This window comes from Montipora capricornis, chromosome 4, assembly GCF_036669925.1.
Source record: "Montipora capricornis isolate CH-2021 chromosome 4, ASM3666992v2, whole genome shotgun sequence".
Taxonomy (NCBI): Eukaryota; Metazoa; Cnidaria; class Anthozoa; order Scleractinia; family Acroporidae; genus Montipora; species Montipora capricornis.
Window position 1 is genome coordinate 8,634,113 of NC_090886.1, and position 22,500 is coordinate 8,656,612.

At 39.3% G+C, this 22,500-nt stretch overlaps 1 protein-coding gene across 1 annotated transcript in view; it reads left to right on the forward strand.

Moving 5' to 3' along the window:
• The window catches only part of LOC138045464 (trifunctional enzyme subunit alpha, mitochondrial-like), a 44,313-nt gene that overhangs the window by 12,647 nt on the left and 9,166 nt on the right, over window positions 1-22,500 (forward strand). Inside the window, exons 9-28 of the mRNA XM_068891978.1 lie at window positions 47-166; window positions 875-977; window positions 1,452-1,521; window positions 2,407-2,465; window positions 3,289-3,359; window positions 4,681-4,731; window positions 5,734-5,790; window positions 6,863-6,972; window positions 7,642-7,690; window positions 9,738-9,823; window positions 10,537-10,572; window positions 11,878-11,929; window positions 13,962-14,045; window positions 14,685-14,741; window positions 15,676-15,705; window positions 16,619-16,706; window positions 17,151-17,203; window positions 17,585-17,653; window positions 22,035-22,115; window positions 22,480-22,500. The exon at window positions 22,480-22,500 is cut by the window's right edge and continues 38 nt beyond it. Of these exons, the coding sequence (XP_068748079.1) occupies window positions 47-166; window positions 875-977; window positions 1,452-1,521; window positions 2,407-2,465; window positions 3,289-3,359; window positions 4,681-4,731; window positions 5,734-5,790; window positions 6,863-6,972; window positions 7,642-7,690; window positions 9,738-9,823; window positions 10,537-10,572; window positions 11,878-11,929; window positions 13,962-14,045; window positions 14,685-14,741; window positions 15,676-15,705; window positions 16,619-16,706; window positions 17,151-17,203; window positions 17,585-17,653; window positions 22,035-22,115; window positions 22,480-22,500 (1,347 nt within the window). The remainder of the gene's footprint in view (window positions 1-46; window positions 167-874; window positions 978-1,451; window positions 1,522-2,406; window positions 2,466-3,288; window positions 3,360-4,680; window positions 4,732-5,733; window positions 5,791-6,862; window positions 6,973-7,641; window positions 7,691-9,737; window positions 9,824-10,536; window positions 10,573-11,877; window positions 11,930-13,961; window positions 14,046-14,684; window positions 14,742-15,675; window positions 15,706-16,618; window positions 16,707-17,150; window positions 17,204-17,584; window positions 17,654-22,034; window positions 22,116-22,479) is intronic.

Sequence of the window (22,500 nt, forward strand, 5' to 3'; positions counted from 1 at the left end):
TGGTTTGTTAAAGAAATAATTGATCCTCTGTTGTTTTACTCACCAGCTTGCCTTGAGCTGTCACTACAGAGTTGCCGTTGATAACTCTTCCACTGTCCTTGGAGCCCCAGAGGTCATGTTAGGTCTTCTACCAGGTGCAGGAGGAACTCAAAGGCTTCCCTCACTTGTAAGAATAATTTATTTTTACACATGTATGTAACTGTGTGAACACTGGTCCCTTTCCTTTATCATTATAATTATTTATCCCTATTCTTTTGCAGCAATACTTTACTTGCCTTGGACTGTACTGAAAAATATTGATCCCAGGTCGGGAAAGTATTGTCAAGGTTCATTTGAGAACCAAGGGTCAATATTCTCCAGTACAGTCCCAAACAAGTTTATGTTCATTGTACTTTAACATTAGGGTTGTCAGAAGGCTTCTCCATGCTTTTTATGCAGCTGTACATTGTACATGTCTTTGAAAAGGAGAGGCATCTACATGTATAGGCCAGAAATAAGTTATCTTCTCACACACACTGGGAGCCATGTCAAGCTGAAATGCGCAACAGAAAAAACCACAAAGTTGGTCGTGATTTTTGGCGGAACCTTGCTACTTTTGCCAATGTAACTCATTGCATCATTTTTTCAATGCTGTTTTATTTAGCTGTGTTTGTATTTAATTCTGATGTATTTCTGAGTTTACTGTATGTGCAAAAGATGTATAATTAGCCAGCAAAGACAACAGCCAGTGGTGATTATTTTCACAATAACTGTAGTGACTACTTTTGACAACTACATTGTGTGAATACAGCATCCTTCTTGAAGCTGTATGATGCACGTTGTGTTGTCAGCAAATTAACATTGTTGGTGGTATTCTGTTTTTCATTACTTTTAGGTTGGCCTTCCTGATTCTCTGGATATGATGCTGACAGGAAAGAATATTAAAGCAGGCAAAGCTAAAAGAATGGGTCTTGTCGATGGACTTGTCAAACCACTTGGTGGGTTTATCTTGAATATAAAACCCATTCATAAATTGGTGGCTGGTAACATGTAGCTTTGTTAATTAACAAAAGGAACCACAGCATCAAAAAAGGTTGCCTCAAAGTTTGGGAAGGTGGTTGTATTAGTATGAAGACAACAGCAGAGGCCGTGGAGTATGTTTGAGAGTGGGGGGCTAGCTCTTGGTACGTACATGTAAGAGTAGTGTAAATTACCAACTCCTCGATTGAGCCATAAAACAACACTGTAAGAAAAATCAACTTTGACATTATGATTGATCGTTTTCTGGTACACTGTATTTGTTGACAGGCATTTCTTCATTCAACACAGTTTTGCCATAAATTTTTGCATCACAACAAGAACGTACGTGAGTGGAAAATTTGTAGTTCATGGATCAATCCATGAGCTATAAAGGATTCACTGTTGTGTCAACACTTGTACTTGCTATTATTTTCTTCTCCTTTTTCTTGTAGGTCCTGGTTTAAAGCAACCCGCAGAGAACACCTTACAGTATCTTGAAGAAATTGCAGTCCAAACAGCCAAGTATGTTGCTAAAACTCATTTTAGCATAACTTTAAAAAAAATTAAAATTTAAGGTCAAATAATTCGAATACTATGTGTAAATTTTGATTTTATTTAATCTCTCTTTAACTAGTTTGCTTCACAATAATTATTATTGCAGCATCTTAAAGGTCCATAAAGTGCTATGAACTTAGGAATGGTTCTGGTTATTGACCAACCGTGAGGTTAAGATGACATGATTGTGTGGATACTGGCTGAGTTCTTTTTTTTTGGCATGTTCGTCTCTGTCCATAAACACGAAAAAAAGGATGAGGTCAATATCCAGCGCATCTTGACCAAACAAGCTTGGTAAATGAAGGATTTATCACATGGGATAAAACACCACAAAATGATCTTTGATCTTGCGGGACCAAGCGAGAAATCCAGAGCTTCCATCTTGCCCGCTCAGGTAGCCAATGACAGTGTGGGATTTGGTTCGTCTCCGGCCCACTCACGGAGCTAGTAGTCATGTAATAACGTAGTGCATCTCAAGTTTGTGCAATGTTGAGTTGAACCCTACCGTGGTTCTTTGTCAATCAAATTCTCATATGCTGATCAGTAAACATCATAAAAACTTTGTTCAGTGACTAGGTACACACCATAAAGTCTGTTGGATAGTGGCATATACTCATTAATTTCACTTACATGTACGTGTTGATATCAGAGGGTTTTTCTCGGGGTGGTACTCCGGTTTTCCTCCCTCATCAAAATTGACTCTCAGTTATTAAGATCCGGGCAGATTCCCTCGAAAGGGATAACCTCTGGTATCTCTCCCTTACATCGTATTAAAAATAAACACATGTAAATAAAGTTTCATTTCTTTCTTGCTTTCTTTCATCTTTCAACTTACTTTTTTTGCATTCTCAGAAATTTGGCAAGTGGATCTCTAAAACCTGATCGGTCACGTTCTTGGGGAAACATGAAAGGTGCTCTAATGATACACTGTACTTTATTTTATTTTCTGTATTGTTAATTGTAATGAAACACGAAGACTCGCTTTAGAAAAAGGCACTTTGCCTTCTGCTTTTATGTTAATTTATCTAAGCATGACCGATGATCCAAGATCGACAATCATCAAAAAGCAGAGGAACTGTTTTGGCATTGGAAAAAAAGTGCAAATTATGTGTAGCAGCTCTTGAAAGATACTTCCATTCTGCCTCATATCAATTATGCATATCAATAAGAAAAAACTTAGTCTCAATCAAAAAGTTAACTGTGTTAACCTGACATAGTTTGTGCTTACAGACCTTTTCACCGATACGGCGGCCATGTTGATTTCTATTGTTTCATATAGATATTATGGGATGCCCAGGGGGCAAATACATATTAACTTGCCCCCTGAGCATCCCATAATGTCTTTTGAAACAATAGAAAACAAAATGGCTGCCGTATCTGCAAAAAGGGCTATTGTTTCCATCCACGTTCTTTTCAAATTAAAACCCCATTGAGTTTTCAACCGCATCAAATCTTAGTCGCAAAGAAACCCTCCTTAAAAGATTCAGACCTTTGCATCATACCAATATACCAGTATTTATTATAATGAAGATGGTTTGACAAGATAAAAATATTTTTGCCAGAAAGGAGGTACAAGTTCACCCATTGACCCCTCTTATGCCCTAGGACGCCCGCAGTTGATGAGTGAAATCTTATGGCGTTAGACAGAGGAAAATCTGTTACATGTAAGGCTCAATTCCAGGAGTCAATGGGCTAATAGTAAATGCCGTTTCTTCCTTTAACTTTTTATTTCAGACTTACAGTACAAAATTACAACCGAGACAAACTTTGGACGCAACTTTGTTTTCAAGAAAGCAAAAGAAACAGTAAGTCTGTCTGCAGTCCTGTGTTAAAATCGTGATTATTAGAAAAAGTATTATGTGACACTTTAAATAATTATGTTATCAACATTCTGATCACCATCAATAACATCATCAGAATAATCGTTTTTATCAAATGGCATTGTCATAACATCATGCAGTGGTTACAAGTATGGACTCTTTTTGCGGGCTACTTCACTCAGAGAAGTGGGCTACTTTTTTCCTTAAATTGAGAAAAATAAAGGCAGATTCTTCCATACCTAAGATTGAAACTCATTTGGACATTGACAATGTGAAGTCAAGTAAACAGTGATCATCAATATGAATTTTCTTTTTGAAATTTGGCATTTGGGAGCATTCTACAACAACAACAACAACAATTTTATTTACAAATTATAGCTAAATATGATTATCATAGTGGATGGCTCACCCTGGAAATAGCTACAAAAACCCAATCGAGGCAGGGCAAGCCAAATACAAGAAAACATCTATTAAAAGACATTAAATTTACATAACTGTCATAATAAACTATACAAATACAGTGTAAAACAAATGAAAAGAGTCTTGTCTGCCCAGCTCAGACTCCTTTAAAAATGGCATGTCTACAGACACCCCTTACATTTAGGTGCCTTGCTGATACAGTCCACTACTCTACTGAAGCCATCTGCTGACTTCAATAAAACCCATTCACACCTCAAACGCCCTGGGACGCCTCCATTAAAATCATCTGGCGTTAGACAGAGCAAAATCTATTAAGTGTCACTCTCAGGCATCAATGGGTTAATGGTATTGAAACCCCTGAGACATTGCAACAAGGATTCAAGTCCCCATGATTAAATTGCAATGATCATGGTGGCTTGAACCCCTATTGGTTGACATGAGTCATTCGATCCTGGTCAACTTTTTTTACTTTCTTCCTATAGCAAGGTTCCCTTCAATCTCTGGGCTATTCTTGTCCTCCACATATGCTTATTCATCATTTAAGCTCCTTAACACAAAGAGTTTCTGTACTGTACAGCTGCTCTCACCATTGTAGACTTGTCACCATGTCGACACCATCATCAACATCAATCAAGGAAATCATTGTCAGTAATGTCACTGTCATAGGCCTGATCATCATGAATAATGAAAAGAATTGTCCAGCCCCTTTAGTAGATCAGTGACTAGGCCAGTGCTCTGTTTAACGTCAAGCCGAGGGGGTGGGGTGGGTGAATGGGATCTTATTAGGAAGAAGTTGAAAAAGGAGAGTAACTGAGCTGTCAACAAACATGGTGGAAGCAATTATATTTAAATGATTGCTGAACATAAAACATCATTTTTTTTTCAGGTTATGAAGCAAACCGGTGGTTTGTATCCAGCCCCATTAAGAATTCTTGATGTAAGTTTAAGTAGCAGTTGTTGCACTGTGAGCTCTGTTTGCCCAGCTGTAGACTTGGTGTGTGGACAATATCCCCCTGCTGAAAACGTCTTGAATGGTCTGAATTACATCGCTGGTACAAATTGTACCTCTCCTAGTTTTAAACTGAAAGTCTCTTGCTTACAATATACATACCGGTAGTTCTGCATGAACTAGCCAGAAAACTGTTCCCAACATGATGTGACAAGGCTTTTGGGGGCAAATAAAAGAAGCTGCAGATTCCAACGGTACACCCCTCTACCTTGGTCATGAGCATTCATCTGCCATTACATGTACGTGATTCCACTATCAATGTGGCTTCCCATGGTTTACTGAAACTTATACCCCTGACCTTGGATGGGAGGATAAGACAGTACTATTACATGTACCTTCCCACAGTGGATTCCCAAGGCTAGCATGGAAGAAGAGACACATTGCTAATTATTTGCAGCAAAATTGATTAGGGTTTCCACCCCCTACTCCTAATCCATGACAGTTCAAATCAAACTAAATCATAATCGAAATGCACCAATCACAGCTGCTGAAAACCAACCAATCACAGCAGAGCATCCTGCTTAAAGGTGACGCGTAACCAGTCGACATCATCACCTGATGAAGACTAGCAGCATGCAGTCGAAACGTCGCGATCTACATCACAAATGACCACATCGTGAGACAAACGAGAATACTTTATGATTATTGCACTTCACCACAATGAACCTTTTTTACGAAATTAAATCATTTTGGAAAGACACTAAGATGATGATTCAGGCTACAGACAAACCCCCTGGAGCAGAGTAGAGAATACCAAACCCAACGTATTTGTTTTGTTGAAACCTGAAATCCCACGAGGGTGCCATTAATAAAATGGTGGGTTTTTACACTTCAACGACAACTACACGTACTCCTGGTGGCATACTAGTGTACGAAGTTAGCATTTAGTACCAATTTCCATAACAATTTATTGTTATTATTGTTTGTCAGGTTGTTAGGAGTGGATTAGAAGAAGGACGACAAAAAGGCTTCAAGAAAGAAGCAGAGGTGAATTTTTTTGTTGCTAATGGGGATGGAAACAGTACTCATGCACTCACATACAAGTACTTTATCGTCCTATTATCTTTATAAATGACAGTTAAAAGCAAGACCTCTAGCATGGCGTGGCTGTGTTTCAGTATTAAATGCAATTTTTTCAGGTTTTGGAACTTTAAAACCCCCTCTGTGGTACTGTAATAATATTGCAGTTATGGAATACTAAGAGACTTAAGGGCCTACTGACGTGTTTTTTGGGGTGTGTTGCTAAGGATGTAATGGTTATTATAAGTAATTTGAGAGAATTTGGCATTATTTTGGTCAGTTTCCAAAAACAAATGACCCTAAAATTCTAAATTTGTCTACATGCTACACAATTTGGGTATTTACTCAGTGGTTTGATAATTTGTATTCGTTTTTCCATCCAGCCAAGCGTGGTTTCCTTTTTATTTTGAAAAATGTTCTTTTTAAAGAGATAAACGATACTGAAATACCCATAACATTTTCAAAAAGGGTGATATGAAAAACTCAGTGCTTAGCTATATTCTGTATTTGGGGGTGAAACGTGTCATTTTACCAAAATCAATTCAATTTAAACACCGTCGGAAATTTAGCTTTTTCTCAAACCGGAAGTCTGTTCGTTTGCGCATGCACGGTTGATCTGAGAACAAGTGCGAGGAAGGGGCAAGGAAAAACCTTCTGTGCAAACAACAGTTCGTACGGTGATTGGGTTTTCTGGTAAGCTCATGATATGATGATGTTAGTCACTGGAAGTAACATTTCACTTCCTTAGCAACGTCGAAAAATCCATCTGTGGGCCCTTAAACATGATTTGAACACATGGCTTTAGTTGCATTTACAACTGTAAAGATCCAAAATCTTAACTTCTCTCTGCAGATCAAATAACTGTGTCTTTGATAATCTATATATACACATCCTCTTCATATTCACATCCTCTGCTGTTGTATTACCACCAAAGCTGAAATTCATCCAAGGTTCATACAACAAGTGATGTCTGTCTGAATATTAAACGGCTCTATTTTCTACAGTATGAAACAGAAAGAATGTTTGTTTTTTTATTCAGGAATTTGGTGAACTAAGTCAGACAAGCGAAGCTAAAGCCCTGATGGGTCTGTTCTTTGGTCAGACAGAATGCAAGAAGAATCCATACGGAGCTCCACAAAAGCCTGTTGAGTGAGACATTTGGCCTTTTGATCATGAGGAAAACAATTTTAAATTGTACCAAAACTTACCTATGAATGAAACTTTCTTGCTCCCAAAGGAAGTAGTGATCTACATGTACATCTACATGTCCCAGAACTCGGCAAAGTCTTATTGACTTGTAGCTGTTTTTGCTTAGGTGGCCTCATACACCACAAGCCTTTTTAGAGACATTACGCCAAGCCGGCCACTTCTGCTGGAAGGGGCATACTCACAGAGGACAACCACAACACTGGGAACTTCGTCCCCAACCGAGCACCGGTGTCTCAGTTGGTTGAGCATTGGGAAGTCATGTGGGATATGTCATGCTGTCATGTGGTACTTTTTTTTGCGAAACAATTACGTGCCAGGACTATGCAGGAGTTCTGCAGAGATTTTTATCTTTCAGCCATGTGAAAAATTGTGAGCCATTAAAGCTGAGAAGTGGCCATCGTAACATGTATTTTGGGAAAATTTAAATGTAGCTCTTAAGATAGAAATACATGTTATAAATTTCAGAGGTCTTTCTAGAGCAAGTTTCTGAAATCAATGCAAATTCCTCCCTTGTTAACATGCTCATTCAAGAATTCCTCTATTTAATCTCAGGGGTTTTTGACAGGGTTTTTAGTTTCTCATATTAATTTTTTTGTCTTGTGTTCAAAGCACTGTTGCTGTCATTGGCGCTGGTCTTATGGGTGCTGGCATAGCACAGGTGAGAATTCATTTCAGGCCCTTGTCCCGAGACCTGTTACAGAACAATATTGGAACGCGAGGAGGCCAGTGCACATGGAATAGTATTTCCTGAACTTTGTGAAAAACTAAGTGGCGTGATTTGTTTAACAAGGTTGAATTAAAACAAACTTGAACATGTTCCTAGATACACTGCAGTTCAAGAGTGTTCCGTACTAAAAAAAAATCTCAGTCAGCCAAATGCTTTGAAGTACAAAACTTTAGTGAACGGGAGGACATAGTTTTGCATTTTATTTTTATTTTTTGTATTAGTAAAAAAATAATAAAATACAAAGGGAGAAGTCAGGACGTGTGGGGAAAATTCTTTTTTGACTCTTGTAAACGTTGAACAGTCTGTATAAATTATGTGACAACTGCTGTACACAGAATAGTCTGACTTTGTGTCGAGTGCTGGCCTCAAAAAGAATTTTAAAGGTCTACTGCGTCAACATTGATACATTGTATGATTTTACCTCTCAGAATGAAAGTTTGCTTGTTTATTTGAAATAGTCTTTTTCCGAAGTAAACATGGCCTTCATTTCAGACGTTGAAATTTCTCCACCTCACGTCACCTCGCCACTTCGCGCTCTGTTGCGCATAAGGCCTCCACACGTTTTCTCCAAGTGCCCCTATCCTTTGCACAAGCTCTTGCTTGCTTCCACGACCTCCAGCCTGCGTCCGATCTTTCTTTCTCAACTGTTCTGCGCCAAGTTGTTTTGGGGCGACCTACTTTGCGCTTATCAACAGGTGCCCAGGTCAGTGCTGTTGCGCATTGACGTTGCTCAGCAACGTCACTGCGCAACAGCAGTTGTTCATTCGCAGCACATGTCCAAGCTATATCCATCTTCTCTTCTTTACCGCCGTTCTAATCCATCGCAGCCACAAAGCTTATTTAGCTTTGCAGCAGAGACTACGTATGGCCAATATATCCCCATGATCCTCTCGAGGCCCTTAAATTGGACTGAATGTAGTCTTTCATTTTCCGCAACGTTAATATTCCAGGTCTCTCATCCGTACAACAGTACTGGTTTGACTAACGTCTCATACAATCTGATCTTAACTTTCCTACTGTACTGCTTCGAGCTCCAGATCTTTCTCAGCTTGCCAAATGAGACCTTCGCCTTTCCCAATCTGTTATCCTTATCTGCATGCAGCTCCTTCGTTACTCACTATTGCACCTCTTTGATCTTTTCGCCATCGGGAAACTTGATCTTCTCCTTTCCTCTGCAGGATTTCTGTCTTCTTCTTTCTGCAAGCTTAGTTGTTTTCCTCTGCATCTGATTTATGGTTGTGGAGACAAGAGCGATATCGTCTGCAAAGTAAAAATCTTCTAATTGCTCCATCAGCCTCCTCCTTATTCCGGTGTTAGATTGATCAGTTGTTTGGCGCATGACCCAGTCGATTGCTAATAAAAAGAGGAAACCGGACATTAAACAACCTTGCTTGACTCCTGTTTGAACGTTGAACCAGTCTGATGTTTGCCCATTATCGAGGATGGCACATAGTAACTCCTAGTTTGTCAATGGAGTATTCTCTCATCTCTTTGGCGACTTGTGCTGACTTACCTATTGCGTACATTGTACGTACATTCCATTTACCGATGTTAAGTATTTCCTTGGGTGTTATTAGTGACTTCTTCGATCGACGGGCTTCTGTATCGCTTTCACCCGCCGATGCCATATTGCCCTGGTGGTCCGCAAAACGAATTTCATTATCTGGGGGTACCTGGCTCACCTCTTCTTCCTGCCCATAACTGTCGTGAAAAGCGTGTCTGGTTTCAGTAATGATAGATGTTTTATGAGGATGGGTCATCAGCCCATCGCTCAACCCCCAACCTGGAGGTTCAGGCATTGCAATTTGTCTGGCTTTTCACCTGGAACCTGCCCAGCAGGGTTGAACCCATCAGGGACCGAGGTCCCCACTGATATAGCTCCCAGGATCATTAAAGCGCACAAATCTCCACTCCTCTTACAGGCGCAACGCTTAAGGAGGTGAAATTTCTCCACATTCAATAATTTCTTTGTTAACAGGTCAGTCTTCAGAAGGGCCAAAATGTGATAATGAAAGACAACATTCTGGAAGGTCTCACTCGTGGACAGGAACAAATTTATAAAGGGTATGAAGCAAGTGTATGGTTTACGTGTATTGAAACCAAGAGTGATTTCCTCACGTGTTTTACAGCGAGTTTCAATCGAGTGTCGTAAAACCAAGACCAAACTAATAACTTCGACCAATCAAAAAGGACGGAGACAATCCAGTAAACCAATCAAAACTCGAAGTGATTACACACGTAGCCGACACAAAACGCCGGAAAATGTGCACACGCATCATTTCGTTCATTGATTCATTCATCACGGGAGTTTATGAACCCGCAAATGACCAGCTCCCAACATCACTGGCTTCATAGCTCAGTTGGTTAAAGCGTCTCACCGGCATCGCGAGATCACAGGTTCAAACCCTGTTGAAGTCCTGAATTTTTCACTCTTCCCTACGCACTTGCTAAAATTGCGTTCACAACGTACTTAACTGCTAGGATCATAGCTTCACTTGGTTTCATATCCGCAGTTCAATATATGATTCATTTCGTATATCATTTTGTTCAGAGTAAAATCTGTAAGTCTCGCTCTCAGGACTTATAAAGGTTAAGGCGCTGGATTTTTATTGTTTAAAACCTGCTATTACTTAATGTGTTGTTTTATTTGTCAGAATAGTCTCTTTGCACAGCCGGAAAACCTTTAATGGGAAAATACAGATACCTCGGCACTTAAAAGATTACTTGTATGGTACCAGGTTAATTTTAACAAATAATTTTTGTGCATTCTTCAACAGGTTGAATAGCCGTGTAAAGAAGAAGGCTATGACATCGTAAGTAATGGCTGAAGCCATGTCACAATACATTCCTTATCTAATTTTTTGTTCCTTACTGTTCATTATAAACAATGTTGGATGGTGGATCTAACAAAGGAGTGTGCCAGCAATATTAAAATCAAGCACTAGGTGAAGGAACACTAGGGACAAAGAACTTAATTTAAGACAGCCTGTCAATGATATTTGCAATGAGAATGAATAAATGAAGGACTTTAAGTGTCAATAGTATTTAGCTTAAGAAAAACTAATTGGGGACATTATTTACACAATAAAGTATAAGTTAAAATTATTTACAATTTAATGAATAATGTATGAAATAAATAAATAAATAGATAAATATATGAATAAATGAAATATAGGAACTTGGTAAGATTTAAAAAGCTTAAAAGATATCAAATGTGTATAAAATGTAAAATTTAAAGCGGCCTAGCAGCATACATCACACTGAATTCTTACAATTATCTATTGAGTGTGATAAGTCGTTACTCCTAATACTGTTTTTAAAACTTTTGGCTTCTCTCTCAGTTTTGTCTAATTTGTTCCAAAGATGGGGCCCAACATATCGTAAAGAATGCTTTCCATAATGCACGGTGCGAAAACTTGCAATTTAAAATCAGCGTTCCTCAGATATATACTGTTTCGGGGTAGTAGTGAATATTTCTGTTTTATAAGTGGGCACAAGTCCGTTTTTTACCTTAAAATTGAGATGTTCTGTAACCGTTGTTGATACAGACTTGGCAGACTTACTCTTGTTAGAAGCTCACTGTAGGTCTTCGATTTGGATTTAAAGACTGCCCTGAGTCCGCGCTCTTGAATTAGCTCCATTTTCTTCTTATCGGATGATTTGAAAGTGCCATACGACATCACAAAATGTTAAGTAGGGCAAAATATTGGATTTGTACAGCTGTAACTTTGCGGACCATGGGATTAGGTTACGTAGTCTCAATAATACCCCAACCTTACCGCTCGTTTTCTTACAAATATCACAAATGTGTTCACTGATGTGTTCACTAATAATGTTTTTCTTGGTACTTTAACAGTTTGAAACAATAATTAGCAAACAATAATTTTCAGCAAATTATGAAAATAATTTTAGTGACTTTTGAGGAAATTCGTTTCGTTCGCTTAACGAAGTCAAGAAAGTATTACTAAACGTCACTTAATCAGGAAAAACCTATTTTTGATCTACTTTCAACACACTAATTTACATTTGATTTAAAACTAGTTTCACTGATGGCCTCGTCAGTTGATCGCTGTATATACAGGAAGTCCACCAGTTATCTCTGTTTTATTTTGTTATAGATTTGAAAGGGACCACACAATGTCTAATTTGTCAGGACAGTTAGACTTTAAGGTAGTAAAATACTCATCTTTAAAGGGAACCTCCACTCTTACTACAGAATACGTTTAAACCGAAGGAAATTATGTTTACATACAAATGTCAGGAAAAGTGGATTTTAAAAGCGCCAATATTTACTTTTACATTTCGCGGGCGCCGCCATCTTGAATAATTAGGGACCTTAAGATCTACGACGGCGACTTCAATGAAAACGTCACCTCAAAATATCACTTTGCTTTATCATAATTCTTTCGCGGTTATTCTATCCCGTTCACTTCTTACAATTTGGGCGAAGTATCGTAAAAATAAATTAATACGAGCAGTTACAAAGTGAAAAGAGAGAATGAAAGATTCTCTTTAGCATGCTCACGTTGGCGTCAAAACCTCAAATTGGGTAATTTCACGTCCTCCTTATGCAGGGAACATCAAGAATACGTGCTAAAATCCGCGCTGCACGTGCAGCACGATTATTTATGCTCTTTTAACCAATGATATCATTGTTTTGCAGCGTTGTTGTTGCCGTCGCCGTCTCAAAATCTTAAGCTCCCTAATGTGACGTGCTACGGTTGTTCTGACACAAAGAGCTTTTGTGTAATAACAATTGGCAACCGTAGCACGTCGCAATTATTCAAGATTGCGGCGCCCACGAAATTTGGAAACAAAAATAGGCGATTCTAAAACTTATTTGTTTTGGACACAAACGCATTCTTTGAAACAAATTTAGACTGATTTGACTGTAAAGGTTATTTCCTGTGATCTAAAGTTATTTTTTATTTGAAGTGGAGGTTGCCTTTAATAAGCAATGAATTAACCGATGAAATAGAAAGTTAGGCCCGTTTTAAACGTCGCATTTTACATTTGCCGAATCTAATGCAAAAGAGCAAAAACAATAGATTGTTCTCATTTGCATGTGACGTTTAAATGCGACGTTTAAAACGGGCCTTAATACAGCTGTAATGAGAAAATAACAAATAATTGTTTATTACAGACCACAGTGAATTTCACATGACTTTATCGTGCCACATTGCCGAGTTCGTTGGGAAACTGGATACTAGCTTACAAAGTAGCCAATTACGCAGCGAATTAGACAACCAAATTGCGAACTTTGAAATGAACTTCTAACTTCTACCAGATTGAACTTCGCAACTTCACCTAATTTTCCGTGTAAGGTTCGTGACATCGTAAGATTGAACACGATTCAAAGTTACTTACGGAATAAGCAACTCAGTTGGGAGCAGGTCAATTTGTTGGGCTCTTGTGTTCCCATGAAAAGACTCGATAAAATAAACGTTTACGTTTGAAGTGTAGGTTATCGACGAAAGTGAGAAATGATCCTCACACTTATCTGCACCATTAAATGACCTGAAAAATTTAGGGGCTTTTAGAGCCAATCGAGTGACCAAAGTAATTACTTTGGCCAATAAAAAAGGACGGAGACAATCCAGTAAACCAATCAAAACTCGAAGTAATTACACATGGCCGACACAAAGCGCGGGAACATGTGCACGCGCGAGTCATGACTGGTTTTGGTTTCACTTCTGATTGGGTGAAAAAATGGCAGTGAGACTTTTGAACCAGTCACTGAGTGAAGTAATCATAAACCAAAGCAATTCGCTAATTATTACTTTCGCTCTAACAGGATCATATCTCAAGTTTTCATTATTTACGAATATGAGTTTATTGTTAATTAAAAACTAATAGCAAGGGCCAGAAAATAATAATTATTATTATTGTTAACTAGCAATGAATCGGGGATTTTTAATTGTGTGATGTGAAAATGACGCATTCATAGTTCTGCTACTGATAATGTCAGCAAATACATCCAGCTAGAACTAAGTACAACAAAACAAATAATTTTCTTTTGTCTGTTATTGGCTAAGAATGTTGCGCTTAATTTTTAAGGCAGTTACCAAGCAACACAATAAACAAATCCAGTTGCATTTGACACTTGTTGAAAACCAAACTATTTTTCAGGTTTATGTTATTAAAAAATTAATTTACTTTCTGGTATTAATTCTTTTCCCTTTGGGGTTTGTTATAAATTCAGAACTTTGGCAAAGTAGACATGATCATTGAAGCTGTCTTTGAAGATCTTAACCTCAAGCACAAAGTCATTAAAGAAATAGAGGAGGTCAGAAAATAGGCCATTTCTGAGTTCAAGACTGCGTTGTCTTCAAAGGGAGTCTAAGTGCGAAGTTTTTCTTATGAAAATTAGTTTTCATTCATAAAACTTCGCACTCAGACTCGCTTTGAAGAGGAGGCAGACATGAACTCGGAAATGGCCTGTTGCCTATTTACTACTGTTATTTATGTATTTCGCATTTCATTTTTTTGAATTGCAGAGATTCTCATGCGATTTATTCATAAGGTCAATCATTTTTGTACATAGTAAATAGATTTAGAAAGTAAAGAAATTTTACAATAAATAAATCCAAATGGGGAGCCTTCGAATTAAGTGTGTGATTCACGTGTTATTTATTTAGTTTCAGCATTAAGAAAGAAAAAAAACCGCTAAACGCTCCACACAAAATGCTCCTTCTTCCCGCCACACCGATGAATAAGCAGTACAGTGCAAAGCACGAGGAATCTAACGCATGGGCTAATATAACGAAACCACTGACAACAATTGCCTGCAGTCGCGCCTAGTAGTTGTTAACTCAGTTAAACTGCATTTAATAGGGTTACATTAGGGTCAGGTTTTTGCTAATATGGCTTGTTGCATGTTCTCGACACTCATAAATTGACCTCGTGTATTTCTTGTATTTTTTAGGTCATCCCAGAACATTGTGTGTTTGCATCCAACACTTCAGCACTTCCTATTCACAAGGTGCTGTGAACACAACAAAATAAGAGGCAGTCATACACTTGTTTACTCCGAAAAAAACATTGTAGTGTTGATAAAATTGAATGCTAACAAATTATTTTTTTGTCGCTGTGGGTAGGAAAGAGATGGATTAAAAAGACTAGGCTCTGGGTATTCCCAAAAATTGTCCAAAATTTAATAAGGCTAGCTCTTCTTGTAAAAAAATCATTCCTTATCGTTGTGACTGTCATTGAAGTCGCTCTTCTGAGTTGAATTTCGAAGTTCTGATTTCTACTCAGTTTTGAATGAGATCCGCTAGCAAAATTGTTTCGATGGTGCCCTTTTGACATTGTGTTTTATCGCTAACCTCTGCTAAACATTGAAGCTTTGAGTTATTTTTATGATGAGTAATGTTGGAAGTTAGTTCTAAATAGACTACTTAGATGAAGTGTTTTTTTTTTGGTGGAGAAAACGCCCATTTTTGTCAACTGATGCTATAGCAACGGTGACACAATGTCGTCACCTCTGTTAAGAAAGTAAGAAAGTAAGTAAACTTCGAAACATTTTTATTATCTGTGAACGCACGGGGACAAACTTTGAAATGATCTTACCCAAATGAGAAAAATTGCCTTGATCGTTCGTTGTTTTCGCTCGCTGTAAATGTGAAGCCGTTGCTTTATAATTGACTGGCATATACGAGTCTTCATCAACTTTTCCGAGAAAATCCTCCGTATTTTTGGCTCTCCGTTATTTCTGTGGCGATTTTCTCTGATTCATCTGTGCTGAACTAAGTGAACAACGGTCAAGGTAATTTTCTTATTTGGGCGGGAAAAATCCAAAGTTTGGCACTTGCTGAGCAGATGAAAACGTTTTGTGCCCTTGCATTTACAGGTAGATGCAATCGACGGTATTTCCGTTAGTTATTAATTCACGTGGTTGAATTATTTTTCTTTAACAGGTTGCTGAAGCTAGCAAAAGGCCTGAAAAGGTATTTTAAAGTCCTAGAAGATTCCCCTCCACATGTTTATTGTGATGGTAGTGCTATTGTTGATGATAACAGATATGAAAGAGAGAAATGACCCTTGCACTTATTCATTGTAATTGTCTCTAATAGACTCCTGAAAAAAATTTCATTTGTCTGTTAGAGATAATTGCTTAAATTGTCCAGATATGTGCGAGGATCGTTTCTCTCTTTCGTCTATAGACCGCACTTCAAATATCTACATTTCTTTCACAACTCACAACAGATATGGGAAATCAACGAATGAAATCATTATATGAAATGAATCATATATTGAACTGCGGATGTGACATCACGTTAAGCTGTGATCCTCGCAGTTATGAACGTAATTTTAATAATTTCGTGGTTAGAGCGTCGGTTAGAGTTTCGTTGCTATGGTTAGCGCGTCGCACCGGTATCACGAGGCACAAGTTCAAACCCCGTTGAAATCCAGAAATTTTCAGGCTTTTCCATGAAATTTTTAAAATTGCGTTCATAACTGCGAGGATCACAGCTTTAAGTGATATGGGAAATGTCCCTCATTTCAGTCGTTTAAATGGGATAAACAGTATGACTTCCAGTTCAGAGAGTGCAGGGGTGTCAGAGGGTTTTGCACTAGACAGTTGTGTTTGACAAGTTAGGAGTAAAATATAAAAGAAAAAAAAAAAGAAATATATACTAACCAAGAGTGCATAAGGGGAACTTACCATGCAAGACAAAAAGAATGGTGAGTTTTGCTGGTAAGCGTCTTCTTTGGACAACCCCGAGAGTGAATGGGATGATACAAAGATCGTGTTTGGTTCAAGTTTAGTTTTTGACCAAGTCATTCCTGCATGATGGCTTGATTCACTTGTGGTAAACAAAAAAGCTGAGGCATGCATGTTATTTCCTTATTTCATAGGTTATAGGAATGCACTACTTTTCCCCTGTGGAGAAAATGCCACTTTTGGAAATCATAACTACAGATAAAACCTCTCATGATACTGCTGGTGAGCTACATTTTGCTATTTTTGAAATGCTTAGGGGATTGGGAACCAATAAATCAAATTTTGACTTGATGGGCCTCAAATCACCCGACTCCCGTGTTGAGTCCCGAGGGATTAAAAACTTTTGTTTTGCCCCACCGAAACTCGTTCCCAAACATTTCAACTCGAAGCTCGGGGTATGAAATCTGTTGTCTATGTCCAATATGGCCGAGGCGCGAGTAAGGCCCATTAAGGAGCCATTAGGGAGCTTGTCGTGGAAGATTGTTCAAACATGTACTGGTATTAATGAACTTTCTTTTTGCCCAGTTGTGTTCCAGATGTCATCATCTGACTAATACATTAAGACTATGCGGAGATGGGGGCTACACGTTTTAGCCCATTTATGTAATTATGAATTTCGACATTGACAACTGTAGCTGTTTCTTAAACCCTAATCTTTCCTTTCAGCTGCTGCGGTAAGCGTTGGCTTGAAACAAGGAAAGACAGTGATTGTTGTCAAGGTAAGTGGGACTTACTTCGATTCGGTGATCGCCTTTGCAAAGTCTGTTTGCTTGAAACACTTGACTCGCAAAAATTGTTCATTTTCAATTTGAAACACTACACTGCTTGATGATGGACTGTTTTATTGACTCAGTTCAAGCATGCCCAGTATGGAGGAAGTAAGGTCGAGCAAAGCCTAGTGGTGAAAAGGGATGTTTTCTTATCTGTTTTGTGTGGTCTAGTGTGGACGGTCGAAAATGCCGCATAAATGCTAGTGTGGACGTAAGCCTTTAATGCGTTTTCAAAGAACATAAAACGGAGGTTTTGGAAAAGGTATTACACTGAGACCTGTAGCTTCGTTACATTAAAATCTGCACGTATATTTGTCCTTTTTTATTTAGGATGGTCCCGGGTTTTACACAACAAGAATCTTAGCGCCGACTCTGGCCGAGGCAGTAGCCCTTCTGCAGGTGCTGTGTTTGTACTTGTATCTGACGAAACAGCGAATATCGTCTGTGACTTAACTCTGGCCTGTTCGCTCATGTTACTAGGGGTCGCATTACGGTTTTCTGATTTGCATAAAGACGGGTTGGAAATCGTATACTAAAAGAATACTTGCTTTCAACGTGGTCGCCATTTATTTGTTTTGTGTTCTACCATCGTAGCCATGAGGTCAACAAGAAGACACCTTTGTCTTAAAGTGCACCTAAACCCAAATATTTTTCGTCTACAATATTAATCTCCCCACCAAAAGCAAACATGTTTTACCACCGCGCACCGGTGGCTCAGTTGTTTGGGCAACTGCAATTACATCTGCAAATGGTTAGACTCTCTAGGCTTCTCGGATAAGGACGATAAGCCGAAGGTCCCGTCTCACAACCCTACAATGTTCATAATCCTGTGGGACGTAAAAGAACAATAAGCATTTTATCATATGAGCTCTTTACACTATTCATGAGCACTCAGAATATGAATTTTGGACACAACAAGGAACAAAAACTTGCACAGAAAATGTATTGAATATGTTGTTTGCATTTACTTTTCTGGCTGAAAATAACTTGCATGTTAAAAAGCGACGAAATCCTCAAAAAATTGCATCGCGCTGAGCAGTATGTGTTCCTAGCAGGGCCGTATGGTTTATGGCCCGTACTGCCCCGCGCGCGCTTTCATTGAAAAACTATTGGGAGAAACGCCAGTAAGAGGGCCGTAAGCATTAGCGCGAGCAGGGCCGGAAAAAGCCGTACGGCCCTACTAGGAACACGTACTGATCCGTGCGATGCAGTTTTAGGGGTTTTCGTCGCTTTTAAACATCCAAGTAATTTACACCCAGAAAAGCAAATGCAAACAACATATTAGATAAATTTTCTGTGCATATTTTTGTTTTTTATTTTGTCCTAACTTCATCTTCTGAGTGCTCTTAAATAGTGTAAAGAGCCCATATGATAAAATGCTTATTGACTGAGTTTAGGTCGGGCCCTACCGGAAAATATTTGGCCCTCCCACTCAGCCAATAAGTACATAAAATTATTCCGGCCCTGCTCGCGCTAAGGCGTACGGCCCTCGTACGGGCATTTTTCCAATAGTTTTACAATGAAAGCGCGCGCGGGGCCGTACGGGCCATATGATAATGCGTCTTATCTGCCGGGCAAGACCCGCAAAGTTATCAAACCCAGCAGTAAATTGGACCCACGACCGTGATGTGAGATGCGTGAGTCTATTCTCAATTTTACGTCACAAACTGCTTTGCAATGCAAGTTTTCTTGGAAAACAGGAATGCAAAGCAGTTTGTGACGTAAAATCGAGAAAAGACCCATGTCTCCAGCATCAAGGTCGTGGGTTCAAATTACTGCTAGTTCTGCCAAGTTTACGTGGCTTGCACGGCCCAGAAAAAGCGAAATTCCGGGTAACAATGGTGACATACGTTTGCTTTGAATGGGGAGACTTGTGTTGTGAACGAAAAATACTTGAGTTTATGTGCACTTTAAGTAAATGTTGTCACAAGGCCGCGATGGCCGACACGTGTCTCAGTAAACTATTGGGGATTGAGGATTGATTTTTGCCCCCAGTGTGTTGCGTTAGCTTCCGTAATACTGCAAAAGTTCGCGCAATCGGCTTCAATATTTGCTTCCACGTCCCTGCTATTTGGGAGCTTAAGCACGCGCGTTTTTGAGACGCGAACGGCAAACGGAAGTGAGCTGTTTTCCCTTTTAACTTGTCTTCACACAACCACATTTACATTGCTAAGTATCTTTTGTTCATTAGAGATGATTAGTATAAAAATCTGTGAGACACCACTGCCCTGGCACGCGAAATGTTCTCTTCCGGTTGCCGTCTGCATCTCAAAAACGCGCGTGCTTAAGCTCCCAAATTTGTCGAACAGCAATGTCGAAACCTTTTGCCAACCCCTTTCTACCGTGTTGAAACATGTAGAATCGACGTTGAATATATGTTGAATGAGTTTAACAGCGTCAAAACTTTGTTTCTACGTTTCTTTTGGTGTCACAACTGTTGATTAAAACTGAAGCTGTTTGCCACCGTCTTTTGACATTTAAGGAGCTTTAGCAAAGACAACGGCGACGGCAACGAGAACGTCACAAATTTGCATATTTAGTCAGTAAAAGTAATGGTTTTGCACGCTCTGCACCTGCATACTTTCATTTTTGTCTATTTCTTTGCCGTCGTCAGCAAGACAACAACATGAAGTGACCAAATTTGAGGTTTTAAGGCCTGGCCAAACGCTCGCAGCATTTTGACACCATATCTTTTAACATTGTTGGGCACAACATGTTGCATACGTTTTGCCACCCTGTTGCGATATGTTGCACGTTTGGCCACGTTCACGCAACAACATTGTTGCACTACGGCATGCGCGCTAGGTCCACTTCTTCTAATGTGGAAGTCCCTTACCGATAAAATTATCGTTACACCTCAAACAAAATGATTCTGAGAAAAAAAGGATCTTTATCAAGGCGATTTGTTGTAATTTTAAAAAAACGTCGGGTCGACTTTTTTCAAGATTACCCCAAATGTGATCCGTTTCAATCTTGTACATTTATGTCCATCCATGCTTCTCTTTCCGTTTGCAGTATTTCTTTTATGTTGTTCAACAGTTTTAAGTAGTTATTGCAATGTTTCAGTCTACTTCTGGGCATTTTGGAAAAAAAGGAAAAGAAAGCAACTTATTAAGTGTCTAGTCGTTCTAGTGCTGGAGCACTAATTGGGGACACTGTAAACTGAAATTAACAATTAACGGAAGTCAAGGCAAATGTTCAGGAGATGAGAAAACCGGAGTACCCGGAGAAAGACTTCTCGGTGCAGAGTAGAGAACCAACAAACTCAACCCACATGTGACGCCGAGGCTGGGAATTAAACTCGAGCTACATTGGTGGGAGGCGAGTGCTCTCATCACTGCGCCATCCCTGCACCCCAAATAAAGGAATTATATCATTTCAAGTGACATAGCCCCTTTAAAGAAGAAATGTGTGAGTTTCACTTAAGAGCGTGTTTTGTTATCTTTGAACTGAATTTATTACCAAAGCTTAAAAAGGTAAAAGACCTCACACGACATTACAAAATGATTCAACATGTGAACGCGTGAGCCAAAGGGCCATTGCTGGCATGACGTCTGGGTAACCCCTCAAGTGGTCTACATCACCCCCTCCCCCCCTCCCCCTCCCCCTACTCAAAAAAAAATTACTGGAACGCTCACGGAGCGTCTGGTTTCCAATCTTTGCCTCCCAGCATAACATATGGCTAATTTGCATGACAAGTTGAAAACCAACATGGCGACTATCGTAAACAAGGCCTATTTGACTCTTTCACGTTGTTGTTTTGCAGACGACGGCACAGAAATGGACAAGTGAAAAACGCAAGTGCAGGGCGCGCAAAGCTATTGTATTTGCCCACTAAATCTGCAAATTTGTGACGTTCTCGTTGCCGTTGCCTATTTTTGGTGTGCGCGTGCGCAATAATCGGTCTCTGAATGGCGTGTCCATACTAACAAGCGCAGCTACAGGTTCGAATTCACTTGTAGTGTGACAAGTGTTGAACCCGTTTGCAACCCCAGGCCTTCAACATCTTTTAACATCGTTTTAACAAATTTAAACACGAAGACGCACGATAAAAGGGAGCGCTTCACGCACTGCTTTTGTTCGAATTCATTCAAGCACGACTGATTTATTATCCAAGATGGTGATCAACAAACAGCAACACAGAGACGGAAGCCCGAAAAGATATTTCTAGCGCGAAAAAAAATGGGACTGGGAATTCGAAAAAAGAACGACGGATAACATCTTATAGCATATTACGGACACATTGCCATAAGAGGCTCTTTTATTGAAGAAATTATCACAGAGCTCTCGGTTGTGTCCACGGTCGATTGATAAATCATTTGCATGTGCCTTTTATAGTCCCGCACACGTCAACGCGCACGTCAACGGTGACTGACAAACGAGCCTCGATCTTCCCAGGGAAGACCTCCTTATATAGCGCGCCTTCGTGTTTAAATACACGTTATTCCAAAATGGCCGCTGATTTATGCGCATACAAATTGGCCCTTGTTGCCTCGTTCAAGATAAAATATTTTTTTGAATTTTAATCTTAAGAACGATATATAAAGGGCTAATTTGAATAAAAAGAGAAGAATATTTAAATGGCGGCCATTTTGGGAAAAGGTGTATGGATGTTGTTTAAGAATCAACTAAACCACCTAACCTTCCTGCAACTTCGAATTCCATAGGGTTGGTGCAGGGAGGGGTGGGGTGGGGGTTGCTTTTTAAAGCTACAAGCATCATATACTCACATCATTGTCAGTCCTAATTGAATTCATTGTTTTCCTCCTTTGTTTTTAAGGAGGGAGTTGGTCCAAAGACTTTGGATAGTCTAACAAAGCAGTTTGGATTTCCAGTTGGATCGGCAACATTAGCTGACGAAGTAGGTTATTTCTTGTCAGAAGATAAGTTAAGAGAGAGATTTTATGTGAAGAGGCTTCTACAATCTGACCATTATTCGGTGTATCGAATCGGATTGTAAATATTGGTAAAACAGGCCTGGCCAGCTCAAGGATTACCTCTTTGCCATCGCACTTCGCAGAGAAACTGGGAAGCTTCCAAAGCTCGCTAACGTAACTTGTAAACTGTGTGGTTTGCTTATTCTCGGCCTAACTTGTTTCTTGTTTAATTAGAGGTTCTCACGGGAACAACAGTAGTTTTGAAAAAGGAATGCAAAAAACAAAGTGGTTTAAATCCACTGAAGATTTGATACACGTGTTTTGTGCTGCTGATTTATTCTTCGGCAGGTTGGCATTGATGTTGCAGCT